Raw genomic sequence first — 16,355 nt, 5'->3', positions numbered from 1 at the left:
TCAATCACTGAATTACTGATTCTTAATCCAAATTATTTAGAATATCTCATAATCCTAGAATAGAAGTGATCTTTCTTACCTTGCCATACAACCATTTCTGTCTTTCACTTATTACTGATGCTAATTTTAATTAGAGTATGTATTTTTCTTTCCTGTTATATTTTTATAACTTTTGATGTATATCATATTTTTAATAATTAAACTCTTGGTATGGTTTACTTAAGACAACATGTACTGTGCAATTTTTTTTTTTGTGCTAAATCAAATTTTAATGCTACAGTTAAGCCCTGATCATGCAAGATATTCATGCATTGTGTGTCTTTGTTCTCCACAGCCCCGACAGAAGCTCCCTTACATCCTCACCTAGGTATGTGATTTGTCATTCTCAGAATAACTAACTTTCTTATAATAAACAATCTTTAAGGTCATATGAAACTAGCTCTAGGGAATTCAAATAAAAATGAAGCTCATATAAAGTGAATTGATTTATGTCTAATTCTGATTAGTTGTTTTTCTCACTATTATTTTTATTACTGTTTATTTATTGCCTTTGAGCCCTTGCAGTGCAAGTACATCGCATTGCAGAGCTTTTCGTCCTAGCTGTGTATTAGAGCATCTGTTTGCATGAGGACTAGAGGGCTGGAGCACCTCTTCAGTGAAGACTGGGAGTGAGTTGGGATTTTTCAGAGAAAAGAGGAGAAGAAGAGAAGGCTCTGGGGAGACCTTATATCAGTCCTCCAGTACCTAAAGGCGCCTACAAGAAGTCTGGAGAGGGACTTTTTGCAAGGGCCTGTAGTGACAGGACAAGGGGGGATGGCTTTCAACTGCCAGAGAGGAGACTGAGATGAGATATTAGGCAGAAGTTCTTCCCTATGAGGGTGGTGAGGTGCTGGCAGAGGTTGCCCAGAGAAGCTGTGGCTGCCCCATCCCTGGCAGTGTTCAAGGTCAAGTTGGATGGGGCTCTGACAAGCTGGTCTAGTGGAAGGTGTCCTTGTCCGTGACAGGGAGTTGGAACTGTATAATCTTAAGGTCCCTTCCAACCCAACCCATTCTTTGATTCTGTGACCTGCAACCCCCAGTGTAGGACAGTGCTGTCACACCAGTGCTAGGAATCTGGGAGGAAGGTTTTGTCTCAGTGTAGCTCTGAGGGCACTGCTTCTCATGCTCTCCCAGTAGGACACAGAGCATGCAGCAGAGCTCCGGCCCTGCACTCACCAACCCATGTATTTCAATTTGATTAGTCCAGGACAGATTCTGGCATCATTGCTCAGTCTGAATAGCAAGTGACAGTTACTTCATTCATTTAACAAAAGTATTGGTGGAGAAGGGCCTGTTTAATACTAATACAAGTTCCAGAGTTTTGGCATTTGGGGTTCTTTATTTTTTTTGGTCATTATATGTAAATGGTACAGTAAATCTAGGGGAAAAATTGGAGTCCAGATCTTGCAGACTGGGACATTCAAGGCCAGGCTGGATGTGGTTCTGAGCAACCTGATCTAGTTGAAGATGTCCCTGCTCATTATAGGTAGTTAGACTAGATGACCTTTGAAGGTTCCTTACAATCCAAACTATTCTATGATTGTATTATTCTATAATTCAGTTTATATTCCTGAAACAAGCTAACCCTTACTGCCAGCTCCATTTATGGCAGCAGATAAATTCCAATGAGATTATAGATTTTTGCTTATGACTTATCAGAATGAGTCCCCTGACTATTAGAAATGCAGTACACTCACTAGGACATCTCATCTTGCCTTGTGCCAGTGTTTCCAAAATCTGGCTTTGGAGGGATGTTTTTTTGAATGTTCAAAAGAGCAAACAATTTAGAGCAAAAGTTCTTTACTTTAAACACTTGGTATCAGATGTTTCTATCCTGTGTCGCTATAAAGAATAGAATAAGAAATGTGATTCTATTGTGTATCATGAATATATCTATTGGTCATGCTATACCCAGATAAACACATCAGTCTCAAGATGATGGCTGCATCTCTTCATAGCCATCACACTTTGGTGATAGATTGGGACACTTCTTAATTTTATGTGATACTACGATCCAGAGTAAGAAAAAAAACCCTGTAACTGAAAACCCCTGCTTTTGTTACTAGCATAGCTTAAAACATGATTTCCTCTTTTTAAAAGGCTTTACTAAAGCTGTAAGTAAGGCAACACCTATAAACACTGGATGATGGCAGGGGGGTTGGAACTAGGTGATCTCAAGGTCCTTTCCAACCCTAATGATTCTATGATTCTATGATTACACTGGATATTTTTTTCATATAGTGCTTTCTTTTCTTCGTAGCTGAAATGCACAGTGACAGCATTATCCTACGAGATGACTTTGACTCTTACCATCAGCAAGAACTGAATCCTGCCATGTGGTGAGTTTCAGACTTCTGCTTTCCTTTATATACATTTGAGTAAATTAAGGCATTTTAGTTATTACACAGAAGTACTTGTATTATGTTAATTCCTAGATATCACAGCTCACATTAGTGTAAGTTTATGTGTGGTTTTGCTCCATTGGGACCTAAATATCTTAGTTTATTAATTAATTGATTAATGAGTGACTGAGAAATTTTAAGCGCATTGAAGTGAGTGACAAATTCTCATTGACTTCAGATTTTGAATTAATCCAAACAGAGAAAGGAGTAGACCTGAGCTCAGTAAAAGTTTTTGTATGAAGATTCTGATTTCTTAAAATCATAGCTTTTGATGGAGATGGTGATGAATTTCAGTAATTAAACTTTGTTTTTTCCAATTATTTTATTTTTCTTTTTTATTTCATGTTCATGTAGTACATATTTCTGGTGAAGGTACTATAGCAGAAACTCCTTATAAACTGAAATCAAATATTTTTAAAGTATCCAAACGAAAAATAATGGCCCAAATTAAATACTTCTATCTAAAATTCAGCTGCTGAAAACATGTAAGGTTGATTTTTTTTTTCCTTGCCTTTGTGGAAGGCAAACTTTTTAGAAACTTTTGTATTGTATAGGAAGGAAAACCCTTCCCAGCTCTATACAGCAGCTCCCAATTTCTGTTTTTTTTTTCAGTCAGGGGGATTCCTGAGTAATGTAATGAATATTATCACATTGGAAACCGCAAGCACAAGTTGTTATCAGTCTTTAACCAGTAGGGACTGTTGAAAGATCTTGGGATTTCACATGCATAACAAGGCAAGCACAATTCAGGATCAGTCAAGCAGAAACTTTGTTAACTATGATCATAGTGAGAGAACACTCTGACAGCATCACCCCCCTGTTCCCCGTTCTCTGCCAACTGATTGCAGAGACCCAACCCATACACTGTATCGGGAAACAAGGAAAGAGATGAGGAAAACCAATCAGTTCTATGTTAATAGAAGCAAGCATCAATCCCTTGGAGGGTTGGACTCCTTAAATCACTGCCACAGTTCTGAGGACTTGAACAGTAAATAATAGGACAATATGGAAAGGTAGCTGCTGGCAGAGCCAATGGGAGTGGCACACCCAGTGTTCTATTAGCTCAGAAGTGGGGAGTTGGAAACCATCACAGACCGTTAACTTTCAGTCAAACAGAATGTTCTCTTAGCAAAGCTTACTCTTAGTCAGACCCCTAAATCTTAAATATTAGTGATTTTGCCACCACAATAATCACGGTGATACAGTACCGTTTCATATGATGTATGAATATATGTCAAAAAAGGGGAAGTTATAGGTCGCTTGCAGTACAAAACTGATGTAAAATTGATACAAAACTGTATAGTGAATATACCTATTGGTCATACTGTACTGAGATAAACACATCTATTTGTCTTAAAATGTTTTGAAGGTTGGAGTCTCTCTTTTTTTTTTTTTATGTGAGATTGTTACTGAGTTTTCTATTCCTTCCAATCCTATTTCAGAAATACAACTGATTTGATTGATTTAATTCATACAAGGCACAGAAATATTTTACTGGGCTAGTTTCTCTTGTTCAATGAAATTCTTGATGGATGTTTTAGCATTTCTTAGTTAGAAATACATATGTTCTGTGAAACCTGACTTCATTTTACTTTTCATTAAGACCTGTCACAGATTTCCATCTCTGCAGGCCTTTTACAATTTCACCATCTTATGTAAAAACTTTGTGGTTTATGAAATTTTATGGATATTTTTCTTTTGCACATACTTACTGTAATACTTTTTAATATGTGCCTGCTTATTTTTCCTCCTTTTGTTTCTTTTGTATCATCTTTTAAAATGTTTTTCTGGACAGATGCATTAAGGACCTTCAATATTATAATACAAAAAAACCCTCTTTCTTTATGGAAATGAATAGATCAAGGACTCTTAATGGGTTACAGAATAGCTGCCAAGGTAGATAGCTTTAGCAGCAGTGTGTTAAATGGACTTGAGTGGAAAGAAATTAGAGAAGGCATTATTTCCTTCCAGATGTCTCGTAACTCAGAGGGTCTGTCTGTTGGGAGCCTCCAAAATTTATTTATCTTTTACTCTTTTATCTTTAAATTCATCATTGCTTTATAGAAATCTCAACAGAGAAATTTCAAACTAAAAGAGACCCCAGTCTCCTGCTCCTTTTGTTCCCAGGATTTGGATTTGGTCCCCCTGAAATAACCTTGACCCACCTAAGTTGGTAGGTGAGTGCAGAGAGGTGTGTGCTGGGAGAGAGAATCACAGAGCTCACCACTGTCCTGAGACAGATTTTTCTGTAATCACACCAGAAATCCAACATCTGTAGCAATGCTAAGTAGAAGTGGAGCCCAAATAAAAGAAAACTGTAATGAGATGTCATGAGCTTTTCTGCACAAAGGATTTCTACAGTACCTCTGCCTCCAATGAAGACCTGCTTAGTGGCAGAAAGCTCATCTCATTTGATTGTCTAGTGGGAGTTAAATCAGGGATTATTAACAGTTTATGTCATCCACCCTAAAATTGCATTTTTCCCCCTGGCAGCTGCTGAAATGCCATCTTTACCGCAAACAATTGCAGTAACTGCTAGAGCAGTATTTCTATCCCTGCTTGGTCCCTGGTCTGCTGTGCTCAAAGTGTGTGGTAGCAGCTGCCATGTGTGCACAGATACCCCAGCAGTGCCGTGTCACCAGGGGCCAGTTACACTAAGCCACTCTAATAATTTCTTAAACCATTATTTGTGTAAAGACGAAAAGTGTTTGTATTTTCCTATGATCTTTTCTTCACAAATCCTACATAACCCTGGCTTGCATGTGATTAATATTGTCCTGCTCCTCCTGATCCCCATTCTGGCATATGCAAGGACATACAGTCCAAATGCACATGCAAAGCATTTTATAGCTTCTGTGTGTGTCTAATTTTATGAGTCCCAGGAGAGCCTGTGTGTCACTCCATCACTGGGAGAGGCCTCACATCAAATAAATATTTTGCACAAGGGCACTGTATGATTTCAAGAGTGACTGCCTGGTTTTGATGGATTTCTGCTGTTTCAAATGCATTAAAAGATACATCCTACCCAGCAACCATCTGTTTCTTTGGAGGCTCAGGAGAAGAGAAGAAGAGGCTTCAAGGGTTTAATTGGAGCTGCAAGGGGAAGAGAAAGGGAAGGTTTGGATGGGCTCTTTGCAAACGGAAAAGTCACAGTATCTGGGAGTAGATTCCTGACCTAAATTACAGTTTAGTGATTGAAAGAAAACACGAGAAACTGCTGAAGTGGGAAAGGACAATGAGAAGAGGAAGCAGCAGGAGAGCAGGTATAAGGAAAAGGAAGTAGGGAGGGTTTCTGTGCTTGGAACGCAGGAATGGGAGCATGTCTCACTTCTCATTTTGTTGGGACTCAACCACCACGAGAATTTTCTTGTGTGGTGTGTCCCACTAATTATTATATTCTTTTCTTCCAGCACGCAGTAATGTCAGAATATGATTATTTCCATAGTCCCCAACCTGTAGGCACAAGTCTGCTTACTTAAGCAAAGAGTTCCCCATTTCTTGGGTATCATTTGCCACGAACTTTACAAAAATCTCTTTGGCTTGTGAAACAAATATGCTTTACACATTCATAGATGTCAAATGTATTTTATGTCTAACATGTATTAGCTGTGGAAGTTAAGGTAGGTGACTCCTACTCCATGCTAAATCTAGCTCCAGCAGCCATGCTGAGCAGTTCACAGCTGACTTGTGGAACCAATTAAACAATAGTGTTTAGTGCATTTTTCAATGAAAAGTCTAATAGTATGGGTGACTGGTGGTCCATGAGACTTGCTCAAAGCTGGCAGGAGTGTGTTAGTTCAGAAAGCTCAGGAGCCATGGAAGTAATTTATTTCCTCTGGAGGAAAGGGGAATCTGCACCATGTACTACTTGCCAGGGGAGGGCTGTGGAATGGCTGGATGAGAAGAGGTTCAATATGGGTGGTATCTGGAAGACTGTCCAGGTCATTGAGCACCTGTTTCTCTGACCGTCTTGCCTTCATGTAACCTCATGAAACTGCAGAGGAGAATATATAAAAAGTGCCATGTAAGAAATAGGACAAACAAGAACAAATCTAGGAAAACAAAATGTTTAAATCTGTGATAAATGATTTAATGTTGAGTCAAAAAGGGGGAGAAGAAACATAAATTAGTAAAGAGGTGCTGGCATTAATGTATGTTTCTGTAGAAAACAGTTTAAATAGTGGTGCTGCAGACAGCACAGGATTCAGTACATTTAAAAAAGAAAGACCGTACAGAAGCTTGTTGCTGGCCAAACTCCCTTTCCCAACTCAATGCCATGTTTCATCTCAAAGCCAAACAGCAATCACAGAAAAAGAAAAGAAAAGCCTAGCATTTAAAATCAATCAATAAGAAACAGGTTCCGTCACTTCTTCATGGCATAGGAGAAATGGAGAGGTACAGTGATATTTCCAGTGGCAAAGAGGAGGAGGAAAGCTTTGTGACAGGAGAGAGAAGTCCTAAAGTGGTTTCAAAATTGCACTAAAACTGTGGGATTAAACTTCAGAAAGATTTATGTTTAAAAATCTCTTGGCAGCTTGAGATGTTTATCTCCTTTATAGTCCAGACATCACAAAAGACATCAGTCAATATAATGTCCACAAACTCAGGTACTGTAGAGGGAAACAAGATGACAAATAGGGATGAGGAAACAGCAGATGTTTCCCCTTCAGCAAAGTGAAGAACAATAGCAGAGAGAGATGGGACTCTCTAAGCCAGAGATGAGAGGGATGGCATGTCTGCAGAGAAGACATCTAGATGAATATGACACATATCAGCATCGGCAGTGAGTACCAGCTGTGAAGAGAAAGCTGAAGTGATTTCATCTTGCTAAGATTTTAGACCAGGCAGGTGAGAAGGATAATATGAAAAGCTATATGAAAAGCTGCACCTAGCAAGGTGATTAATACTGTCTCCTGTTTGTATAAATGAAAAAGAAGATAACCTTCTTCTCTATACCAGGAGAGGAGCAAATTAGATCATTTCTAAACACGTAATGCTATGACAATGATCTCGGGAACAGCAGATCAATTACCTTATTCTTCATGAATTCCTGTCAAGGTAATGAGCAATTTATTGTCAGACGTAATGAATTTCAAAGAGACCCCAAAGGTTTGAATCAGGATTGCCAGCAGCCATCCAATTTCTTATGAGAGGAGTCATCCTAGTAAAGATGAGTGATGATGAAAGAGCTGCATTAGAAGGACAGTGTTTCTGGATTTTCAGACAGTATTTCATAGTCCACATTACAGAAGTAAACAGGTGAACAGCTGAATTACTTTGCATTCATTGAAATGTAAGAATAAAAAAATGTAAATACCCCTTGTATTATCTATCCTGACATTTCACAAGGGATGATATAGTACCTCCATTGTATTTATAGTCAGAGTTTTCCTACCATACCTGTCTTTTTCTGCATATACCAGGAGTTCAGTCAGATGCTTTACTATAAAATTCCAAAATATAGGGGCAGATAATGAAAGTAATTCTCATAAATAGCTAGAATCTTACAGAATTGCAGGTATTCTTCTAGTTCCTGTCCCTCTGTTCTTCAGTTATCACAGTTAAGGGATTAAGTGAAATTTAGATAGCAGCAAAAGACATCTTCCATGAACTCCATTTCTGTACTTTCTCTTAAAGTACAATTTCATTCACTCAACACTCTCTTCTTGGCTTATATTGAGAAATAAAATTATAGGCCAACTGTGGCTTCTATAAGTAAATATTCACTCCTTGAAGTCAATAGGAACTACATTACTTTATTAGAGGATTTAATTTTGTTGCTTAAATTCAAAGTCCTAAATGCTGTTAGTGTGAACTGCTGAATGACTTTATTGACGTGCATATACAGGAAAAAAAAATCAAGGACTTTTTACACCTGACTTCATTTCAGGTAGTGGAGCTAAAACCAACCTTTAATAAAACCCCAGAATAAGGGAGAGATTTGGAAAGTGGGAATAAGGCATTCATCTTTGACTTCAGTAATGGAACTGGGTATAAGAAAGCCCAAGGATTCACCCAGGACCAACTGAAGAGACCCAGAATAACAAGTGCAATCAATTATTCATCACACCTATGCATCTGAAAACCTACCATCTACCACTCAGCGGAGCTCAGTGCTCATCAGACCTGCAGGGTATTGTACAATGCTCAGAGTTAACCCATTCTGCCAAAAGTTATCCACACTTGGCTGCCCTGGGGAGCCAGGACAGTGGTGAGGAGCTTGTATGCTGTGGGAGCAGGCCAGGAGGAAGCTTCATTTAGTCAAACACATATGTCAAAAATTAATTTAAACAGTATTTCTAACCACTACTTAGGTTTGCAGTGGCCCATCCTCCCTTCCTCATGCCTTTTGGATGCAGGGCCCCTGCAGGGAAAAGCTGTCCCAGCCCCATGGGGTAGCTGACAGCACTACCAGCCTCTTCCATGGCGGGGTGATGATTTTCACTACTCAGGAATAGAAAAATCCTGCTCAAAGCAGTTTACAGAAAGACTTGCAGAGGTTTAACACAACACTTATTAATGAAAAGACAAGAAACACAGATTAGGAAGAGGGGTTAAAAAAAAAAACACCCAAGGAAATTTTCACAGGAATCAACTATACATTGACAGTATGTATCAATTATCTATGATCAATTGTGATCATTGAAAACTCTATCATATATGTTGACAGCAAGTCCCTATATCCTCGGGATTTCTTCCTTTCTATCCAATTTCCTGTAAGATCTGCTATCCAGAAGTTAGCCAGAGAGTGAAAAGACAATAGAAAAACAAATCTTTGCGCACTGTTAAATTACATATGGAGTGTGTATATGGGAATGTACACACTGTGTACATTCCCATATACACAATGTTGGCATTATACATCAGAAAGGGTGGCCAGGTCTGAGGAACCCTGTGTGAGAGAAACCAAAGAAAAAGTTTCCTAAACACCCCTTACATTAAGTCCATTGCACATAAAGCTCTAATAATACCAGTTATCAAAGTACAGACAAAACCAGCAAGAAATAAGAAGGTTTGGAGTTCGCTCTTCCTTACAATGGAGTTGCTCTGGGAGCAAAGGTTTACCTGTAGTTTTGAGGTTAAAGCTGAGCTTTGGGTGCACAAAGGCAATGTTGTTCAGCCCCATTGCAGACAGCTGTTCAGGGGCTGGGAGCATCTCCATAGTTTTTTTAAAACCTGCTGCTCATGCCAGGAGCTGATAATTCTGATCCTTGAAGCTGATAATCTTTCCCTCTGTTCCACAGCCAGGCAGCCCATAAAGTTAATTGTCTTAGCAGCATTTACCAGCGTCTCTGAGATTCTCTTCATACTTTTTCCCCTAAAAGGTGAACAGAGTGGTAGTTCTCTGTTACTAAGAATATGGGATATGACAAATACCTGTAGAAAGCAGCAGTAAGACCTGTGTTACAGTAGCTGGGCTAGAGGAGCATCTTTGTGCACATTTTGTGTAGGGTGTGCAGTCTTGCACACTCTTTGGGTAAATAACCCTGCAGGCAGGACAGAGGCTGATCCTAACCCCTTCTCCTGAGCTTCCTGCATGGTGACTCTGCAGTGGTGGGTTTACATGCAGTGTATCAAATGTGCAGTAAGGATTTTGGAAGAAGAGTAATGTCAGGGTAAATTCTATATGTAAGATTTCAATTTAGTTTCTCAGGGTGTATGTTTTTGCAGTTGACAAGGAGGGATTCTCTCCCCTTTTTTGTAGGGATGACAATGTTCAGGGAGCAATTACTTATTCACAGGGGGCTTTTTCAAGAGGTGGGTCTAGTACATCAAACGTACAGTTGCTCAACCATTATGTTCAACACCACTGTAACAAAACAGTCCAGTTGTCTGAGTGCCAGGATGTCTTACGTTGCAGTTTACAAGTGCCATACAGCCTCAAATGTACAATTTCTGACTTCTATTTTGAACATGGTGTGTTCTTCCTGCAGGTATGAATGCAGCAACTGCGAGGTTGGAGAGCAGTGTGGTGTGATAATGCACGGCAACGCTGTCACCTTCTGCGAGCCATATGGTCCCAGAGAACTGGTAAGTGAAGTCTGGCTCATGTGCTAGGGCTGGAACTGCAGGCTACGAATTGGGGCTGTGTCAGCTGTGAAGATGTAGGTGTGCTCTGAAAGTTCAATGTTCAGCAGAGAGGCTTTTAAACAAGGTGATAGAAGAGCACCCGAGGAACATTGTAGTATTTTAAGCTACAGATGCTAGCCAAAGGTTATCGCAGTAGTTTGCAAGGGAAAGTCTCATGACCCAGTCTCGTAATCCAAGTTATTTGAGGTACTATTAAAAAACTGGAAAGGCAAGGAAATAGAAATGTGTTGTCAAACTGGCATCATTCTCTTTTTATTTCCTACAATGAAATAGAGACAAGGTTCATTTTTCTTCTCCTGTTTTATTAGCTTTGCCCCATTTTTTGTTGTCACTGTTGATAAATGTTAGTTTGGTTGTAAAACATCACTTGTGAGCAATGTATCCTCTAGACTTAGTGCAGCCTAGAGCAAGGACCAGCCAGTCTCAGGAAAGCGTATCTAACAAATTGAGTCAAGATGAAGGGAACAGAATTCATTTCTTTGGGGTTTGGTTATAAAATTGCTGTAAGAAACAGCATGGTGCAATTTGTGTTATCTTGGAATCATGTGGGTGTAGAAAATTAATTGAAAGATGTAGAGCCAATGCCCACATGCATGGACAGCTAAAAGCAACGATGTACATAAAATGGGAATTTTGGAGAGAACTGAAAAATTAAAAGGCCAACTCAAAACCTGTGTAATTTAAAATTGATTTTCATGTTTTCAACAGTCTTCTGAGTGCAGGGAGAGGCTGATTAGAGCTATTTGAAGAGTGTACATGGAAGGGGGCAGTAAAGCAGAAGTGGTTTTCTCCAGGCACCTTCATTTCAGACACTGACAATTCTTTTCAGGGGGTTAATTTTACATTGTTAATTGAGACCAGAATTTCACAAATGCACTGCAGATATTGCTGGTGTAGTGACTGAAAGTCATAAACATATCTAAAACTAATTTAGAGGTTTTATTGATACAAGAGAATTTCCCTCACAGTCATCTCTGCTGAGGAATCCTGACGGGGATGCTCAATTGCCTCTCTTCTACTTTGAATCCTATTTGAATGTACTATGTATGCTTCACTAACTGCCTTGAGAAGAGACATATCGTTTTATGTCCTATGCAAAAATTAAGTAACACCACTAAGATATTTTTCCCTATTTTAAAACTCATTTTTAGCTGTAGTATTGAGCATAGGTAACACTCCTTGAAAAACAACCTACTTATGACATTTAGAAAACCCAGGGTCCCAGCTCTGAGGGTTTTGAAATGCCATTAATTAACTGTCTTCTCCCTGCTGATATCAGATTTAGACTATGCTTAGCAATCATGAATTGGCTTCAAAATCCAGTGTGGGATTGTATTTGTTTTCTTACCATGTGGTGAAATAGCAACACCATGGCATCAAGAACTTGGAAAAAAATATTATGATGTCAAAATGGTGTGATTAAGTAATCAGCTAAAAAAATTATCATGCCTATAAAAAACAGCCTTGTAATGAAAGTGTTTATAAATATTGTGGCAGTGTTGCAGAAAAACCCAGTCCTTCTGAAAGAATGTGCTGATGGCTCAACATTTTGGATGAACACAGGATGGTTTTCATGGCAGAGGTCTGACCTAGGTTTGTTTTTGAGTATGGACATAGGTTTAAATCCCTGTTTCCTTAGAGCCAACTTATTTCTGATATGTAGTCATGTTTCAGCAATTTCACAGCATACCTCTTCCTGTCACAAATTTTAAAACCCGGTTCATGTATCCAATCATTATGCATTTTTAGTCTACCACTTTTACTAATTGAATCCTATTCTGTCTCTGTTTGAAATAGCTCTTGAAATTTCTGTTCCCATTCATGGCTCTTAGTGCTAAATTATTGCTTTAAAATACTTAGTCAAGAAGAGTTGAATTTGCAAAATGTATTATATCAACAGCTGTGACAGCCACCGGTTTGCTTCCTTGACCTCCTCCTCTTCTCCTGACTTTCAGCAGCTGCCTGTTACTGCAGGCAGAGGCTTTTTAATGCCAACTGTCTGTATCTGTTAGTGAGAATTTACTACAGGCAAAATCCCGGAAAGAGGTATAGCTTCAGAGATGTTGCAAGCAAAGGAAAATAGCTACTAAAGGCTCCCTGCCAGCCTCTTTGCAGTGTCTGAACTTAGAAGTTCTTTGCAGAATTTTGCAAAAAGTTTTAGTGAGTCCAGTGTTTTTTTTCTAAAGCATTACTGAAGTGATTCACAAAATAGTCTCTTTTAAGTCTACATGAATCCCTCTTCTGTGATAACTGATACATTTAATTTCTTGGTGATATGAGCTACTGAGCACTGATAGGGGGTTTAGTTTTCAAATTAGAAGTTGCACAACATAATTAATTGAATGTAAGCTAATATAATAGGTACTCATAACTCAAGTCAGAAAACACTTTATTATTTGGCTAAGTGTGATACCTAATACTAAATCAGTCTTGACAGAATGGACTTAAATGGCAGGGTGAGGATATTTTTAAAGGAGTTACATAAATTCAGATTCCCTACCTTTGCTTGAAGACTAAAATTACCTATTAAGAATATTCCAAAGAAAGGAAAACTTTATTTGAAATAAATATTATGTACAGGTAGTTCTAGAAGTTGCTGTTTGACATGATTGTGAAGCCTTTGGAATCTGTCTCACTGAATCTGTCTAGTTCACAGAGCATTCATAGCTGTGATAAATTTGCATGCACCCATCTAAAGCACAGGTGGTCTTGTTATCAGCTAATCTTCCCATTCTTTAATATTTTTAAGTGAAGCTCCTTTCTGTATGTGGTATGCATGTAGAAAAGAAAAAAAACCACACCAAACCTCATGCCAACTCATGCAGGTCTCCATTATTTTCAAAGTAATAATTTCGTGAATACCTCAGCTAGGTGCACACTGAAAATGGAAGTGCCATTTGCTCTCTGCATCACTGCCTGTGTCCTCCTGCTGGGGGAAGAGATGGTATTTGTATGAGTTTTGTTTGGCTGCATGGCAAAACACACTAGCAAATGAATCTGGGTTAAAACAGACTCACAAGGAAAAAGACTGTTAGTTTAACAGAAATAAACTATTTGAGCTGATTTAACATAGTTACTCAAAAGTTGATATTAGTACATGGAAGGGAATGGAGGGAACTATCACCTACGATTTATTAATCATATACATTTGAACATACATTCTGAATATACATTTGCAAACATATGGAAAATTCTTTTCAATGTCTCCAAAGACAGAAAAGCCAATACAGATGACTGAGAGATAACATTTGTTCTGTGTCAATGAAGTACCAAATAACAGCCAGAAAACATCTGTTTTCAGGACTAGATTTTGTTCAGTATCATGCAGCAAGGCACAGGGTAATAAAGGACTTCAGACATGAAAGAAATTTACCAGCAGTTTTCATGTTTACCTGTATAGTAGATTTAAATTAAAGAGCATAGGAATATCTGATAATGGAAGAACTTCTGCTCTCACCATGTGACTCAAAGGAAATTATGCAGAAATTGTACTGTTCATCATTACAAAATGCTGATAAACTTGCTTTTGGAATGCAGCCATAGTTAATGTGTGCTTGGAAGAATGTAGCATCTTCCAAGTCACTGAGTGTAATCTTTACATGGCTGATGGCTTTTTTCAAAAATGACAGTTTAGTGTCCATGAGCTCAAATGTTTCTTTATGTTTTTGCAGATTAACACTTTTTTTCATTCTTATCTACTATTCAGTTTCCTCTACATCACTCATACAAGCAAAGAAGGAGGATCATGCCAGTCCATGCTCCTCTTAGAGCTGCCTCCATGCAGATTCTCAGCTGAGCTCTGGTAGCCAAAGCCTGCTAGCCCCAGGACCTAACTGAGCTGTATTTGCTCAGAAATTTGACTTCTCTATGGCATATCCATGATATGATGCAGATACAGATCACAAGGAGCACATCCAATGAAAGAGTCTGTTACAGTTTTCATGGGATGTTTTATTGGTGCTTAGGGTCTGACATGGAGGACAACTCCAAGGTCTTGAAATCTATGATACAGGCGTCACTGACAGCAACACCAGATGAAATTATTTAAGCTGTTTCCTCTCCCTCTTCTTTCAATTAGATGACTTATTTTATGATTGTGTAACTGACTGCCCAGGCCATGTCTTTTTTCCTTTTCTTTTTTGATCCAATGTTGCCATTGTCTTTCAACTTGTATGTTTTCCTTCTTCAGTGTAACCTCTAAAATCTGCTTATAATGATGCCCTGGTTTTGGCTGGGATAGAGTTTTCTTCCTACTAGCTGGTACAGTGCTGTGGTTTGGATTTAGTATGAGAATAACTAGATCAGACAGTGTGTTTTAGGCAGTGCTTCTGCCTTGCTTGTTACGTAGCAATATCGTTAAGTCCAACTTTCATAATTAATTAAAAATAAATAGGTGTCTTCACAAGACTCCAGTGCTTTTTATCTTATAATATCTTAGGAAAACCGTCCTAGTTTGAACTACAGAAATATGGGAGCATTGAAAGAAGGAAGAAAGAAATGCTTTAAGGGAGGGCAGTGTGCTGAACAGAACACTAGGTGTTTTCTGCCTTTTTCTGGGTCTTGGTTGGGTGTCAACAATGTGTAGATGCTACTACAAAATTTCATTGCATATTTTATGCAGTATAACTAAGGTATTGTTCACTTTATTGTTAAAGACTTAGATTCTGTTTTCCCTTTTGATATTTAGGTTTTTTAGGTTTACTAAATTTTATTTTTATTATTTATTTATGATAATTTTGGGTTCTTTCTCTGTGTTAGGAGAAGTGAAAACCATTCTGTATATATAGATATATACTAAGCTGACCATAAACCCTAGGGTTCATTTTTTCAGTCTTCTAAACACTGGTCAAGTAGCAGTGTTTCACATAAATGTGCTTGCATTGTAGAAATTAATATGATGGAAGAAAAAATATCCAGTTTTGACATATGATGAGATATCTATAATCAGAATGACATAACAGAAATGTCAATGATTGCTCAACCTGAAAGGGTTGGAGATTAATAGTTTTATGCACTAGAGATGTAGGTGTCCAGAGAGTTTCCATGCTTTCAAGGAAAAACAAGTGATGAATGTATTGTTTTGCTGATCTAACACAACCTCTCTGCTTATTTGCTTTTCCTCCTGTAGACCACCACTGGCCTTAACACAACTACTGCGTCCGTCCTTCAATTTTCCCTTGGTAAGTTTAGCTTACTCTTTCACCTGAGAAAGTGTAAAAATTCATTTCTTCAAAGAAAAATGGTTCTCATTTTCAGGTTTACCTTTCTGGTCAATGCTCCACTCGACATGAGGGATTAAAAAAATTCCTTGAAATGCAGCACATTTATTCATCTTCTAATCAAGAGCTCCTAATCTAAGTTTTGCAAAGGAGAAATTCCAGTGAATACTCTGATAATGGGAGGCATAGTCATGTTCAGTTTGAGGGTTTTTTTCACTTATTTTATAAGCAATCTGATGGATAACATTATAATCTCTTGCTCTTTCCCTGAAGTGTGATTGCCATTTCTACAAAATGAACCTTTTTTGATATTTAAAACTCTTGATATATTCCATGGTATTGCTGGGTAGTGCTGTTTTTAACACGTGTGCAAACTATATGCTATTTAGGTCATATTGTCAATGGTATGGTTGTGTGCTGAATTGTTTACAATACCTGCTGAAAGTTATTGCACATTTTCACTGTGTAGTTGTGGCAGAATTATGGCAGGAGTTTTCTCTTGGGCTGAGGGGAAATGAATTGGGAACACAATTTGTTAGCTCATATTTCAGTGTTCAAAATGTGAAGGAAAAATGTTCTTATGATATAAATGGTTCAATAAAAG

General features: G+C 38.3%; 1 protein-coding gene across 2 annotated transcripts in view; it reads left to right on the top strand.

The window, feature by feature from the left end:
• RELN (reelin) overlaps window positions 1-16,355 on the top strand; it is a 282,830-nt gene that overhangs the window by 119,784 nt on the left and 146,691 nt on the right. For both annotated transcript variants that reach the window (XM_061467364.1, XM_061467363.1), the window contains exons 5-8: window positions 335-367; window positions 2,300-2,378; window positions 10,376-10,472; window positions 15,661-15,712. In XM_061467364.1, the coding sequence (XP_061323348.1) occupies window positions 335-367; window positions 2,300-2,378; window positions 10,376-10,472; window positions 15,661-15,712 (261 nt within the window). The remainder of the gene's footprint in view (window positions 1-334; window positions 368-2,299; window positions 2,379-10,375; window positions 10,473-15,660; window positions 15,713-16,355) is intronic.

The sequence above is a fragment of the Pezoporus flaviventris genome, unplaced genomic scaffold (genome assembly GCF_033815535.1).
Source record: "Pezoporus flaviventris isolate CSIRO_AGI_PZ_B2104156 unplaced genomic scaffold, CSIRO_AGI_Pfla_v1 ptg000045l, whole genome shotgun sequence".
NCBI classification, from domain to species: Eukaryota; Metazoa; Chordata; class Aves; order Psittaciformes; family Psittacidae; genus Pezoporus; species Pezoporus flaviventris.
Note: the sequence above shows the minus strand (reverse complement) of the source record. Positions and strands in the feature narration are given on the sequence as shown.